At 35.9% G+C, this 17113-nt stretch overlaps 1 protein-coding gene and 1 pseudogene across 6 annotated transcripts in view; both read right to left on the minus strand.

Annotated features, from left to right (window-relative positions):
- Positions 1-3676: 3676 nt before the first annotated feature.
- LOC138309716 (heat shock 70 kDa protein 12A-like) lies at positions 3677-8622 on the minus strand (annotated as a pseudogene).
- Positions 8623-9153: 531 nt separating this feature from the next.
- The window catches only part of LOC138309492 (coiled-coil domain-containing protein 60-like), a 43513-nt gene continuing 35553 nt past the window's right edge, over positions 9154-17113 (minus strand). For 4 of the 6 annotated variants that reach the window (XM_069250705.1, XM_069250700.1, XM_069250701.1 and 1 more), the window contains 2 exons: positions 14391-14426; positions 9154-12489 (listed from right to left, as the gene is read on the minus strand). In XM_069250705.1, the coding sequence (XP_069106806.1) occupies positions 12115-12489; positions 14391-14426 (411 nt within the window). In that variant the 3' untranslated portion in view covers positions 9154-12114. The remainder of the gene's footprint in view (positions 12490-14390; positions 14427-17113) is intronic. The other 2 variants (XM_069250704.1, XM_069250703.1) reach the window with 1 other exon arrangement.

Below are 17113 nucleotides of genomic sequence, written 5' to 3' on the forward strand. Positions count from 1 at the left end.
TCGGGGGAATTCATGCATCGGGTACGGGGACCGCCGTGGAACAGGAAAATCGTCCGCCTGGCAGTAAGAAAAGATTAATGCATGTCGAAAAATTCCGATGTATGTTTACAAATGCAGATACTCTCACCAACAAAATCGAGGAACTTAAATCTGTAATAAATCATGAAGAGTTAGATATCATAGGAGTTGTCGTGGCTTTTCCTAAAAATTCCAGATACCAAATAAACAAGTCTAAGTTGAATATTGATGGATTTGAAGCTTTTCCCGGAGAGATGGAGCAAAAAAATGGATCGAGAGGAATTATCATATACACGGCACACAAACTAGGAGCCACGAAAATATCAATCAACAAAACATTTAATGAACAATTATGGGTAAAAATAAATCTTGATAATGGAAACGTATTAACTATTGGGTGTCTGTACAGGAGTCCAAACAGCGAGGATGAAAACAACAGAGATTTGTGCGCGCTACTTACCAATATAGTAGAGATGAAAACATCACATTTGCTAATAATGGGAGACTTTAATTTGAAATATATCAATTGGGAACAGTTGACTCCATCTAGAAAAGCAAAACATTTGGAATACCAATTCATTGAATCAATCAAAGACGCGTTTTTATTTCAACATATAAGGAATCCAACGAGAATCAGAGCCAATAATGAACCCAGTATTTAAGACCTAATATTTACAAACGAACAAGATATGATTAGTAACATTGCAATAAAAAGCGGAATAGGAAAGAGCGACCATGGTACTATATTTTTTTGAACTGAACTGTACAAAAACTTAAAACATTAGCAAAACAGTTAAGTATAACTACAACAAGGGCGATTACAAACAAGTAAGGAAAGATCTATCGTTAGATTGGAAGGAAATATTACAGCGCGCACCGGACACTAAATCAAAATACGAATTATTTCAGAAGATTGTAAAATCCACTATTGATATGAATATACCAAAGATCATTCAAGAAACGAAGAAAAGGCAAAATCCTCTCGACAATCAAACTGTACAGGCTATAAAACGGAAACATAGGAGCTGGCAGAGATATCTTGAAACCAGGGAAGTGCGGAAATATAACGAATACGTGAAAGCAAGAAACAAAGTTAAAACATTAGTAAGGAAATTTAAAAAGCGTTTAGAAAAGGATATCGCTAAAGATGTCAAGACGAACCCGAAAAAGTTTTGGAGATATGCAAATTCAAAAACTAAATCGAAATCCGGAATCACAGAGCTGCACATTAAATGTGGAAACGAACTGACCATCGCTCACTCTGATCAAGATAAAGCAAACGCATTAAGGGACTATTTTTCAAGTGTTTTCACCGTAGAACCACAAGATGATATTCCCGTATTGAAGAAACTTAGCATAGAAAATCCATTTATTAACACTGATATATCAGAACTGGAAGTATTTAATATTTTGAAGTCATTAAATCCAACCAAATCACCAGGAGCAGATAATATTCATCCGAAAGTACTAAAAGAAACAGCGGACATACTGAAGACTCCTTTGTGTGAAATATTTAACTGGTCACTGAAAACAGGAGAACTCCCCAATACCTGAAAGGAAAGTCAGATAACTGCGATCCACAAAAAAGGAGACAAGAAAAATTCAGGGAATTACAGGCCAGTAAGTTTGACGAGTGTTGTTTGTAAAACTATGGAAAAAAATGTGAGGAAAAGAATAATGGATCATCTAGATAAGAATAATCTTCTTAGTAAACAGCAATATGGATTCATCAAGGGAAGATCAACTATTTTACAGTTACTTAAAGTTATTGATAAGTGGACAGAAGTTATCGACCAAGGAGGATCAATCCAAACCATTTATCTAGACTTCATGAAAGCCTTTGACACAGTCCCACACTTACGGCTCATCGGCAAATTAAAATCATACGGATTATCAACTGGAATCATCAAATGGGTAGAAAGTTTTTAACTAACTGGAAACAGCAGTATCGGTAAACGGAGAACTGTCAAAATGGATGGAGGTGACAAGTGGTATCCCCCAGGGAAGTGTTTTAGGACCGATTATGTTTGTAATCTATATTAATGACCTTCCAGAAACTATTAAATCAGCAACTTACTTGTTTGCAGATGATACTAAACTTTTTAAATATTACGAAAACACAAATCTACAGGATGATCTTAATCAACTCTAAAAATGGTCTGATCGATGGCTTTTAAAATTTCATCCTGATAAATATAAGGTGTTATATCTAGGAAAGAACCCAAATAAAACGGCCCTACATTTATATAAAGACACTTTGGAAGGAAGAATACAGGTACAATTAGAGGAGGTCTTGAAAGAAAAGAATCTTGGGATAACAACAGACAACAGCCTAAGCTTCAGTGAACATATTCATGGTGCCGTCAATAAAGCAAATAGAATAATGGGAACTATCCGAAGAACCTATAATTATTTAGATAATCAAACATTCTGTCTATTATATAAAGCACTTGTCAGACCACATTTGGAATATGGAGCCTGCATATGGAACCCGTACTTACAAACACAAATAAACGAGATAGAAAATGTACAAAGAAGAGCAACAAAACAAATACCGGGAATGAAAGATTTAACCTATGAAAACAGGCTGAGGATCCTGAAGTTACCTACACTAAAACACAGAAGGCTTAGAGGAGACATGATCCAAGTATATAAATTGATACATGGAGGATATGATCGAGTCGTCGTAGAGGGATTTTTTATTCAAAATAACAACAAAAGAACTAGGGGCCACTCTTTGACATTGTTAAAACGACGAAGTCGTCTAAATTTGAGAAAGTATTCATTCAAGGAGCGGATCATCAATCACTGCAACTCTCTTCCCGAAGCCGTGGTTACGTCACCATCAATAAAAATTTGAATCTCGCTTGGATACATGTAAGCATTGGGGGCAGCCCGAATGCTACTTTAATCATGAGATAGATAATACTGAACTTATTAATAGTCGGGATGTATAGTATGATTAGCGATCTGGATATATAGGCATTATGCCTGCGTCCAGTATTATTATTATTATATTATTATTATTATTAAGTAACTAGGGCTGTTCTCGCGATATCACGTACCCACCTATTGTTATCGTAAACGGATGAACGGTAATAACCGCGAGACCAAGCCATGCGTCTGCGCACTAATAGCTGGAGGCGAGTTATAATAGTGTTAGGCCATGAAGCTGTGTACGGCATATTTGACTACAAGCTAATAACAGAGATTTAAATATAATTGGGATAAGTAACTAGGGCTGTTCTCGCGATATCACGTACCCACCTATTGTTATCGTAAACGGATGAACGGTTACCGCGAGACCAAGCCGTGCGTCTGCGCACTAATAGCTGGAGGCGAGTTATCATAGTGTTAGCCCATGAATCTGTGTACGGCATATTTGACTACAAACCAATTTTTACTGTTACCAGAGATTTATATAGTAGGGATAAGAAGGTAGCTCATAGCCTTACTTAACGACGCCCGCAGCGGAAGCTATCCCAGAGTGCATCGCGTGTCTAAATTACAGTCGAGTACAGTCTAACGACGCCATATTGAAACTACGCTTCGTCCGATGAAGCGATCTAGGCTATAATTCAGGAGATGAACAGAAAAAAACCCAAATAGCTTCAAGTTTGCTCTTTATTGAAAATGTAATTTATTTGAATAATCCATCACATTTTCATAAATGTAGAGGTGTTACACTTAATAAACGTAATGTTAACTGTGAATGTCCTCATCCCGGCATGATTACTTCCTCGATCGGTACGATCTATCGCCCCGTGAAATATTAATATAATAAAACCCACGTACTCTGATTTCAATAATTGACCGATTTCCATTTAGTTTTCAAATATTTGTTGCTTGGTAAATTTTAAATGTTAATATATTAAATTGATCTAATTTGAACATATTGAACTTTTTGAATTTTCGGAGGTAAAATTGTACACAAATTATCGAAGCTACCCTAAATTTATAATGGCGACGATACTGTTCCGATAGGGTCGTGAAAGATAGCACAATTAAAACCACGTACACTGATTTCAATAATTGACTGATTTCCGTTTTCTATTGATTGAGTTTCTACATATGGAAACTTTTAAAGCTCAAGTACAAGTGTTAACAAATTATCGAAGGCACCCAATATACCATGGCGAAGAGATACAGTGCCGATCGAGCTGTGATAGATAGCATAATTTGATATCTAATTAACGGAAAGTAATTTGCAACTGCTATATACAGGTGTCATTCTGTCATCAGGTGAACCGTCGGCCAGAACACCTGGCCACCGCCCCAGGTCATCGCCTCACTTAACTCAACGGGGATCCATTTACATGTGTCTGAGTCTCGGAGGCTATACAGTAAGTTTGTAAAATAGATAATATTCTTCTAATCTTAATTTTCCCAAACAGCTTTATTTATAATGCATATAACCATATTGAAATAAATGTCAATTTTAGTGAAATGTAAATATTCCGCTTTACCAGAGATTTGAATATAATTTATTTAAATATCCTACTTTACCAAGCAATTTATTTTACTAAAGCCGAATTGAATTTCCAGGTTTTAACTCATTAAATTTATATGTGTCGTATTTTTCATTCAAACGAATCAAGAAAAGCTTTTATAATATGTCATTAATCACAAAAAATCACTCTGCAAGTAATTTGTATCGTATAGTGTAACATGCTAATTCACAAATGGGAACCCATGCAACTATAAATAATATTTCCTTATTTACATATTTATTTATGCTAATGTCACGTATGGGAACCCATGTTACTATAAATAATATTTCTTTATTTACATATTTACACGACTCCTCAAGGTAGGCATCACACAAGTTAAATCTTACATTAAATTGCTTTAACGTGATTGTAAGACTTATACAATTATCGTAGTCTGTATTGAATTTAATTGAGGAAGTCAAAAGTAGAGCTGTATTCGAGTCCAGTGACATCGTTTGTCACTGTTACCTTGAACTCAGTCTGACCGAAGAACATGTTGACGTTATAGTTGACGGTCTGTGGCCACCCGTCAGCCGGAGGCTCGATATTGATACATCCCAGACGTACACAGGAGTCGTCTATCGTGTACCTGGGACTGGTCGACGTTGAGGCATACATACCACATCCCGTAGTAATAAAACGTCTTGATATGTCACGGTGTGTGGATATGTAATTTTGACTTCGGGTCTCCATTATTTTCACAGCATCCCCCTTTCTAACAAGCCCATCGAATAAGTCCTTACACACGATATCGCCGTCAACAATCGCTTTATGCTCGGGTCGATGACAGCCTTCTTTGAAAACTTCATATACTTTGACCCCATATGTGTGTCGACAAATCCGGGAACTGATCACCAGTGGTTCAAATCCAAACAGTACCGCGCCGTACATAACGGCTACCTCTGCCTGTAGCGGCACCACGACACGTTTGTCAGGGAAAGCGTCGGCGATAACACGGCTAACATACTTGGAGGTAGCGAACCCGCCGACAAGCAAAATCAAGTCAACATGGCTTTCTTCTGTCAAAATAGACTTAATGTGATCAATTATATTTTTTGTGGAAGGTTGGAAGATTTTTTTTTTAATTCATCGTTTTCTATTCCAAGTTTGTTATATAATGTTAAATCCGCCACTTCTAGTCTAGATTACTTTCTGCAATAAGACGCGCGGGCAGCTCAAGCTTGATGTCATAGTTGGTGTCAAACTTTTTTGCCTTTCCTGCGTCTCAAACTCTATCTTCAAATTCATCCATTCTTTTGCTTTCTCATTTCGGAAATTTTCTATAAATTCCTTTCTGAGCGTTTTGACAACAAAGTCGTAAAACGTCTGGTCTACAGTGACACCTCCCCAGGGTCCACCAGACGCTTGCCAGATCTCAACTAGTCGGCCGTCCTCAGCCACTTTAATTTGTGAACCGTCATGTCAATTGTTCCACCTAGAGATGAACGAATGTATATCATTATCATCATAATGCTATCATATTTTGATCAAACATCAATGGAAACCCAGCCTGTCGTTGGAAAAAATAAAACTGAGTATTGATATATATTAATGTGTTTTCTTTCAATATTATCTTAAAGGAATACATAGTATAGAATGCCCATTTTCATAAACAATCATGACAGCAAATACAAATACAATCATGAAGTGAATATTAATAATCGTCTGAATGTTGAACTGCCTTACCTCCCATATCGAACATCATGTACGACCCATCAGGCCGGAAGGCGACAGTCACATCCTGGTCCTTGGAGTCCAACAACGCAGCTGCCTCAGGCTCCAGAACGGTCTGTAGGTGTTCAGGTGGTCTCCCCGCCTTTATTAATTAAAAAGAATCCATCTTATAATCAATCCATTTGATAAACGAGCTGGCAACTTCCAATAAAGGAATCAAATTATTGTGACCTTTCAAAATAGCCAATCATTTTCGTGTATGTAGTCCCTTCATCCAGAGAACACAACATAGCTAAATGTATATGTGGTCTGGGATGAAATGTCGTATTCAGATGAAGTAGCTACTCGGAGAAAATCAATTTGAAGTTCAGGGAACATAATGGTCACCAGACGTGACACCAAATGGGATGTTGTCAGATCCTCTTTAAAACAGAGTGATATGATGGATCTGTATTTAATCGGATTGCTAATACATTAAAACTCTGTTGAATCCAGTTGCAAATATATAAAACTTAATCTAATTTCTTCTCTTCATTTATTTATGTTCAGTATGGTAAGAACTTCAGATTCTTTACGTCGGGCTTATTGACGGAACGAACGGGTTTGGATAGGATTACAAATGTTCAGAATCCTATCAATAGTCGGTGTTACTTGCGTAACTAACAATCAGTTCCTGTCAATCTCTCAATGTGATAATGCCGTTTACCCAGAGGGGGAGGACTTGTTGTAATACAGTTTATCAAAGTTTTATGGTATCGTGTGTTATTTGTTTTGTAACAGCGTGGCTTTAGCAAAATTCAGAAACTGAATGATATGTCATGCTTACTTCGGTTGTAGCCTCGCGCAGGAACTGTTTGGCTCAGTCCATATGGCTGGCACTGTAAGGACCAAAAGTATATCCATTATCTTCATTGGATTCCGTGTCTCGATTTCCTTTAGCAACTTTCCTCGTAAGTAACGGATGCTTTCAGTGAAGACTTCTTTGGCGCAAAAAATAGCTGCACGGTTTCATCTTTTATTTCCATTTCTTGCTTCAGCCTCTGTATAAAACAGATCAAACTAACACTCACTCAATCAATCGTGATATCAACGCAGATATTGTAGCTGTAAAATGCTTTCGCCGCATGTTTCCTGCTAATATTTGATCGCGTTGTGTTTGTAGAAAATATAGTATTTGATCATATGGCATAGAATTAAACCAAACCATACATCGGAATACCCCAATTGACTCATCTAGTAAATGGCCAAAGTGGATTCAACCCTGAAACCAATTGAATTTTACAAAACGATTTATATAATACCCGTATAATATGATATGGGTGGTCGATGAAGTCTATTTCACAAAAATATATTTTCAAGGTTAATGAACATTATTTGTAATAAACGTTACCATGGTGTTGTGAATTTACATTTTAAATCTCCTGAAGCAGTGCCAGTCCTTATGTTGCTTCATGTCGACTTGTTCAGCGTATTTCTCCTCGGCCTCGTATCCGAAGGAGTGGAACTTGTATTCGGGATCAAACAGGGCCGTGGTGGGGGCCTTGGCAAACAATAGTGACCCCGAGTTGGACCATCTATTGGTGAATATCTGTCGAGCTCCGTCCGAATTGTCAAACTCTGTCCTGAACGTTAAGGCATACCCGGAGTAGGTCGTACCGAAGTGTATGGCAGCCACTGTCTTCTTGTCTGTACCAGAACGAGGAACACTATCTAAGTGATCACCATCAGGCGTGTTGACGTGTTTACCTTTTTCGTCAGCCATTTTTAACGAAGACTGGCCACACCTGAGGTTGATCCGTGTAATATGTGTAGTGTAGATTGTGGTAGGTGTTTTTGATGTACAAGGTGTATTGTAGACTACGGATATGTTATTCTGCTGTCACGAAAACGCATTTTTGTATCACCATTGTAAATTTGGATTTTGCTTATCTTCGATCGAAAGGTCGACATATCGTCTTCTTGGTCGAATATAAATCATGACTAAACTTGGAATGTGAATAATAATCAGAGGTAGTCTGTGTGATTTAAATTTTCTACTTCACAAAAATAACAAGTTACGGTAACATGTGTCAATATCATCTTTGTTTTGAAGAGATATCCGAACCCGACACTTCATTCATGTCCTGTTCTAAAACATGGCACGAATAAAATATTTTGATAAAATTATATTCGATTATAGAAGGGTACAAGGTCCATGTAGAGCAAACGGCCAATGAAAGTTATAATGTAATTTAGACCTGTGTGTGTGTTTTTTTTATTTCTAAAATGTTTAAAAATTTATTTTAGGTTTGCAATCTCTTGTTAATCATTAAAAATTCTTCTTTTAACTGATGTATGTTTACAGTATCTATTTATACCATTGAGAGTTCTCCCTTTAACTGGTTTATACTAAAAGTATCTGTATTTACTAATGAGAGTTCTCCCTTTAACTGGTCTTTGTTTAGATTCTCTATTGTGTGCAATGCAAGATATTTCAGGGATCATCACATATGAAAATGTTTTGTTGGGGAAAGTGCTTAATTTTTTTTTAAAAATTCATTCACGAGCTTTTTCCAAAAGTTCTTTAAAATTATACAATAATAAAAACTAAAATAAGTAAAGATAATAGTTGCATAGTAACATACGTCGTGATGTAGGTTACGCCGTTATTTGTTTGAGAACATATGAAGTTCATTCCTTCAAACGAAAACGTCATTGTTGGCATGCTTCAGTGAGATAGCACTTACAGATGTCACAACACCCACAAACTGCAGTCTTCCAAAACGCTGACGCGCTTCACACACACAATATGCCGTATTAACGGAAGGCTGTCATTAAATGATCCTCGCTGTTAATAGGACGTAAATCGAATCAACAAACCAACCTACTAACGACAACATCAATAACGTAATCAGTCAAAGATAACTTTGAATATTAATATAACATCTATACACAACCGAATAACGATAAAGACTACATATACGCCATAGGAATCATTTCAATAACTTTTATTTTCAATATAGAAAATAGTTCATCACAGTCTAGCAGAATTTATAAATGTTAAATAGTTGTCTTACACGTTTCTACAGACGGTTTGGTTGTGAGATTTGTGTGATAATTTCTGACAGATTATCTGTTATTGCTGATAGATTATCGGCAATCTGACAAATTATCGGCAATATATGACAGACAATCGGCAATCTGGCAGATTATCGGCAATCTCAGACAGATAATCGTTAATCCATGACAGATCGCCGGGAATCTGTGGCAGATAATTGGCAATTTCTTTAAGATTTTCGACAATCTGACAGATTATCGGTCATCCATGACAGATAATCGACAATTTCTGACAGATTATCGGCAACATCTGACAGATTATCGACAACATCTGACAGATTATCGACAACATCTGACAGATTATCGACAATCTGTGACAGATTACCGGCAATCTCTAACGGATTATCGGCAATCCCTAACAGATTATCGGCAATTTCTGACAGATTATCGGTACTCCAGATCATCGTTAACAATAATAGATTTAAATAGTGTGACAGTAGATAACCATTTTATACCATTAATTATAAGATTATCATTTACAATCTACAATGAGTCTAAAAAATCATGAAATATATCAAATTGATGTATATACAGTTATTACTGTACATTAAATAAAGCTTTCAATCGTTGAAACTTATAACAAGAATATAAATCTTAATGATGTTTTTCAAATGTTATAACAGTATAAACACGGATAATGATAATACGTCGGAGATTCGCTCATATCAAATAATGGGTACAAAGGTATATAGTCAGTCATCAATTCCAATAAAGTGATTCAACAATAGAGCTTTACATACAAATTTCCAAATAAGAAGATCATACAAAAATTGGCAGAATTAAGAAACTTCACTACAGCAGTGACATTGTCAAAAAAGTTAAAGGACACTATCAAGGAACAGATAAGATAATAAACATAGTTAATCATAACAGGCATCCACAAACATACCGACGGCCTGTCCCCATTACCGTTATGTAACGTCATATATATTGTAAAGATAAATCATTTAGCAAAAATAGGCCCATTTGAAATCTCTCGCACTTAGAACTTATTACCACCAAACAAAGAATAAAAAGTCCCATTCCAAGTGTCTCACACTAAACATATTACTAAAAAGCAATTTCGAAAAATAGAGATTTACAGAAAATATAGTTTCGGGAAATCAGTGATTAAATTTATGTGTTATATGTTTAACGAGTCATCAAATGTCATATTAGTATGGGACACAGTATAAAAATAAATGCGATTTTTTAAATGGAGAAGAAAAGCTTTGCTCATATTTTAAACCTTGGAAACATCCCAAGTTTACACATCACTCATGACTAGTCTACAGACCGGTTTTAAAGTAAGACGATAGATAAGACATTCTCCCAAACCAGCGCAAGTTTAGACATCGCAACAGAAAACCTAATGACCTAACGAGAAATGCAGTTCTTGGACATAAAGACGTACGGGATAATTGACATAATTACATCTTAATGAACAATCATATGCCGTATCACATTCAGCTTTACATCATGTCAAGTTAACAATACTTGTATCAATAAAATTAGTTTAATCCACTACCTACAGCACTAAAATCATTCATTAAAAGTATATGAAATTGTTTACAAATATATAACATTTGTATTTGACATTTCACAAAGAGTATTCATTATTTCATGAAACCTTTCCTCGTTTTAAAACATTCCATGAAATACAGATCTATTTTCCAGCAACCTCACATCTATATAGTGTAGCACACTAAATTTATCACAGTAATACAGTGATCCCATTGGTCACAATAAAAACACCTTGAGCAGAATCAACCAGTCATAGCAGGATTACAGGCTTTGGTTCAAAAAGATAAAAACGACTGTTGAACAACATCAGATAAATTGTCATATTACACACCAAGCATAATTTAAATATTAGTTATGCCACCTATATGCTATGTCTTACATGAACACTGTAGTAAGATATCAGTCAAATACCTGAGATCAAGTTTAATAGGCCAATGTCATTTGGTTCAGATGTCGTCATAATATTTTACATGCATAATTCTGAAAGGATTTGTTTATGTTTATAACAATGTTCTAACCCTTCATAAGGCAGCAGTCAAATATGATTAATACTAACACCTACATATTTATGTTGGAGGATCTGAACTACAAATAAGCGAAACGTACATATTATGTAGCGTTGTTTATGTAAACTAGAAGACTTACAATTAGGCGTTGGCTTGGCTTACGCATATCCGGATAGATAAAACGATTAAGTTATCAAACACATTTTTAATATTTATCCATGCCCATATCGTGTTGTCGAAATACAGACCAATATAACCATTTTCGTTTAAGAACACCAACGTAAGGTACAAGCCAACAATAAAATTTTGATTTTCATTCAGGCCGATATCCCGATGGGTTTTTTTTTCAGTAGTAACCACGACGGATGAAAATGAATTATTTATGTATACGTCAAAGTATAAACCATAACTAGCATTTCTAATTTTAAAATTTCATGACCAATTATTTTTGTATTTTGAAGATACCCCACCTGGACTTACTGAGACAAAGAAAAATGTTTATGTAACACCTCCATTTGAAACAGAAATTGCCCATTTTTCAATTGACCAGTAAAAAAACATGGTTGTTTGGCAGTGAGCAAGATTGGCCAAGAAAAAAACAACCTCTGAACATTGTAGGAACATTACAGTCTGTATAAAAGCGGGTATATGTGCCTATTCCGATTTTTACAGAAGCATCTATATACAGCAGATTTGGCATTCTTGGTTTAAGCAGATAGAAGAGTCTCATTTCTACCTTTTACAGAACGTTGGTGTCTATATATGCTGCTGATTTGGCATTCATATTTTAGCGGATGGATGTGTCCTATTCCTAACTTTTACATACTTTAGCGTCTATATACTGCAGATTTGGCATTTCTATTTTTAGCAGAGGCAGATGGTCCGTTTCTTCCCTTCACTGATGCGGATTGTGCATTCCGTACACTAAAGGATGCCCGTGTTACACTAGTACGGCCATCCCGACTTTTGTTATCACCGTCGTCCTTCTTCTCGCTCCTAGGTGGCGCTGTCTGTGGCCTTGCTACCTTAGGGAACTGCGTCTGGAACCAAGCCTCGAAATCCTCTACACTCATATCGATGATCTTTTCCCGTGCGAACTCCACGGCAGCACTGACGTCAGGACTACAGATCTCCCACTCATGGAGTGTACCCAGGACCTTGATAAACTTGAGCATGCTGTGCTGCTGACCCGAACCTTCCATCTATAAATACCAAAATGATAAGTTTATACAAACTCCAATAATACCAAAAAGAGGTAATATGTATAACGATTCATGTGTCCTAAGACTTAATTTCGTAAAATAATTCAGCACACCTTGTGTTTATATGTATGGTTCTCTTAATTTATCTAATACATATAAATGTTCATATTTACTAACTTTTAACTTGGATATTTATTTTTAACTAGTTAAATTCTTCCCATATAAGATTTATTTTAATGGTTGCAAATTTTACATAAACTCTGATAGTAGTTAAAATGTTCCTGACATGAATCAGTCATATTAAACGGAATTTACAATGTTGTGATGCCAAGTTAATTCAATATGATATTTACTAAGGAGTTGCTCTCTTGACACCAAGTTACTGAGATTGCTCTCTTGACACCAAGTTACTGAGATTTAAGTAAAGGCCATTTTAAAACATTTTTAAATATCTGCGATCATTATCTGTTGACAGACGTATCCAGATACAGTGATCAATTACCAAATGTTTTCTGCTAACGTATATGATACGTATTAGATATCGCTTATAAAATCTAGTACTGATTATAAATTACGTATTTACCCAAATCTGTGCTTTACCAACTGATTTACTCATTTCTTTACGTTTTGAATATTCCGTCTATGCATATTACAAAGTTAGCTTCTCCTTGTTGGCAGGTATCCATTGCAACGTCGTTACAATCAATGCTTACCAACAAGGAGGGAAGACTCTGTAATATGCAAATATCATTTCTTTACGTTTTGAACATTCCGTCTATGCATATTACAAAGTTAGCTTCTCCTTGTTGGCAGGTATCCATTGCAACGTCGTTACAATCAATGCTTACCAACAAGGAGGGAAGACTCTGTAATATGCAAATATAGAATAAAGGAGACAATTCATATAAAACCCTTCTTCAACATAACATATACAATCAACGACAATACACAAATAAGCAGAGGGATATCTAAATGTTTATAGAAATCATTCAATGAAAGTATGCTCTGTTATATTTTGAACCTAATAATCAACATAAACTAATCACACGTGCGCTATATCTAATTACATTCCTTGTGTTAATTACTCTAGTCAATGTCCTATTCCATATTTCATATAGAAATATACGAAGTGAACTAATAGATGAAGATTTTTCCACCATTTCTGGAGAACACATGCAAATTGATGCCACAGTGATACGGGACACATAATGACCGTGAACAGATTTGGATATTTCCACCATTTTCCTGGAGACATGCAATAATATGACTGTAACAACGTGATATATACTTTCAGAGCGTGAACATAGACCATGCATGTAGACAAGTCACACAGGATGCATACATGTCATTAAGAATGAAAGAAATGAATGACAAATTGATAGAAATGTGGGAAAATGTGTTTGTATTAAAACTTCAACTGACGCATTATGGTATAGGCTATCATAATCATATTTTGTGTTATCATCACGATTACGTGACTATATTTCAATAGACAAAATGCTACATCTATTTTTCTTTCTGTGATATTGTTTGATGTATAAAAGATAAATGTTAATGTTTCATTTATGAAACAATTGTATATGTCGACATCTAAGGTGTCTTAAACACATAATGAAGCAATGGTATATATATCGACATCTACGGTGTCTTGAACGCATAATGAAACAATTGTATAAATCGCCATCAAAGGTGTCTTGAATAGATAATGAAACAATTGTAGATATCGAAATCTGAAGTATATCGAGGCCTATAGAAGCTACATAAGAAGCTGATGTATATAATGTTGTGCTTGACAGAGAAAGCTTGTCAAGTGAACGCATGAGCGCTTGTGAGACTGCTACAATAGCTGTAGCTATGGCGTCACTGATACTGTGACGTCACTGGACGCTGTGCCGTACTACCTGGATGATTGTACTGCGCCGCCGGGCGAGAGTGTTCTGTTAGGGAGGGAGTCAGGTAATGGGTTAATGTACCGAAATATTATCATCACTTATAAACATATTACTTCATGGAAAGCCCTTATTCCAAACTAAAAGCAACATTCAGCAAAAAATGTAAATGAAACTAAATAATTGTCGACCAAATATAAGATAAAAAAAATATAAAATATGGAAACAAAAATATTAAATGTGAGTATAAGCATGTCATTAAATAAAGTCAGATGACTACGAAATTTTCCTGAAATGAAATTTTCGTTTAGTTTTAATTGACCGTAAATCCATTGTGCTACGATAACCTGTGAGGCTGGCGCTGCAGTCTGAAAGCAAACTTGCGAAGACTCTATGGAAGCCTACCAAACACACTTAACGCTACAATATAATTAACTAACAGTTCTACCCTGGTCTTAGTTTCGTATGTGTAATGACCATGATATAGTCCGTATGCAGTTATCTTCCTTGTAGGTAGGTATCGATTACAATTTTATGAGCAGAATTGACGTGACATTCTTTATAAAATTTAACGTTATCATCAAAACATGACGTAAAATTCAATACCTACAACAAGAGCAGATAACAGTGCAATATGCAAATATAAATTAAAAAAAAAAATCACGATTACTCATCCTTGACCTATCATTTTGATTATTTCAATAATTTGAATAGCATTTAAATGCTTAAATTATGAAATCTGTGACTTTCAATCCGCAAGACGGCACATTTCCTTATTGTTGTCGAAAGACAATCTAACTTTGGATAGCGTTCTAAATATAAATGAAATCTGTGACTTTCAATCCGCAAGACGGCACAATTTCCTCCAGAAATCTAAATCTAAATGTGCATAATTTTAAAGGATATTCTTCTCCATCAAATGCACTTCCCTATGTTTTGATTTAAGAAAACAATCGTCTCGAATAGATTTGATATCGATGAAGAAAAGTACTATTCATACATGACACAAAATATTGAAGTTAAAATCAATATGCAAAATAATCTGAAATACATTTGAAATCAACTTAGAGTTGTCATAAATCGGGGGTCAGAGCTAACACACCGTGCATATCTACAATGTATTGTGATATAAAGTAAAATAAATCTAAATCTCCTACCTCGGACAGTTAACCCCTACCTCAGACAGTTTCCTCAGACAGTTACCTCAGCACTTAGACAGTTACCTCAGACAGTTAACACTACTCAACAGTTACCTCAGACAGTTAACACTCTCAGACAGTAACACCTACCTCAGACAGTTTTCAGTTACCTCAGACAGTTAACACTACCTCAGACCTAACCTCACCACCTCAGACAGTTACACCTCTCAGACAGTTAAACACCTACCTCAGACAGTTAACACCCTACCTCAGTCCTACTCAGACAGTTAACACCTACCTCAGACAGTTAACATACCTCTACCTCAGACAGTTAAACCTACCTACTCAGACAGTTAACACCGTTACCTCAGACAGTTAACACCTACCTCAGACAGTTACCTCAGACAGTTACCTCAGACCTCAGACAGTTAACACCTACCTCAGACAGTTAACACCTACCTCAGACAGTTACCTCAGACAGTTACCTCAGACAGTTACACACCTACCTCAGACAGTTAAAACCTACCTCAGACAGTTAACACCCATCTCTGACAGTTACCTCCGACAGTAAACACCTACCTCAGACAGTTAACACCTACCTCAGACAGTTAACACTACTCAGACAGTTACACTACCTCAGACAGTTAACACCTACTCAGACAGTTACCTCAGACAGTTAACCACCTACCTCAGACAGTACACTACCTCAGACAGTTAACACCTACCTCAGACGTTGAAGTTACCTCAGACAGTAACACCTACTCAGACAGTACCTACCTCAGACAGTTAACACCTACCCACCTCAGACAGTTAAAACCTACCTCAGACAGTTAACACCTACCTCAGACAGTTAACACCTACCTCAGACAGTTAACACCTACCTCAGACAGTTAACACCTACCTCAGACACCTACAGACAGTTAACACCTACCTCAGACAGTTACCCTCAGACAGTTAACACCTACCTCAGTTAACACCTATCTCAGACAGTTACCTCAGACAATTAACACCTATCTCAGACAGTTTTATTACATTCCACTTAAATACCTTAGTAAACTTGTCGTTAGATCAATTGATTTTTGGTAGTTTTAAATTTATCACACAACTAGCCTGTCAAGCTGTTTCACATGGCCATGTCATTACTGTCGTAAGGCACGTTTGTAATTACACTATTGTGATGTGACCGGTAGTTTTGACGTCATAATCTATATATGACGTCGCATAATTGTCTCAGTAGAAGGAAACGTTACATCCGAGCCTAAAGTATCGCGGCATATGAAATTATTGAAATCGTTTCATAAATATCATATCACATAGCCACTTATGTAAGATCCTCTCTCTATAGGTATAAAACCTTCATTGTAAATCTGTGTTAAAAAGGAAAAGCTTCCTTTCACCCGCAGTTCGTTCCTTATATTTGTTGTAAACAGGCGCATTAAAAAGCTTTTTGCGACAACATTAAAAGGCTGAGTAAAACTAGTTCTAAAGGGTTGTGGGAGTCATATTAGGCATGATTTGACAAGCATATTAAAAACGCCCAAAATATTAAAATAAAATAATGAGAAAAAAAGTTTTATTTGTGTTAGATATATCTTA

This window comes from Argopecten irradians, chromosome 15, assembly GCF_041381155.1.
Source record: "Argopecten irradians isolate NY chromosome 15, Ai_NY, whole genome shotgun sequence".
NCBI lineage: Eukaryota > Metazoa > Mollusca > Bivalvia > Pectinida > Pectinidae > Argopecten > Argopecten irradians.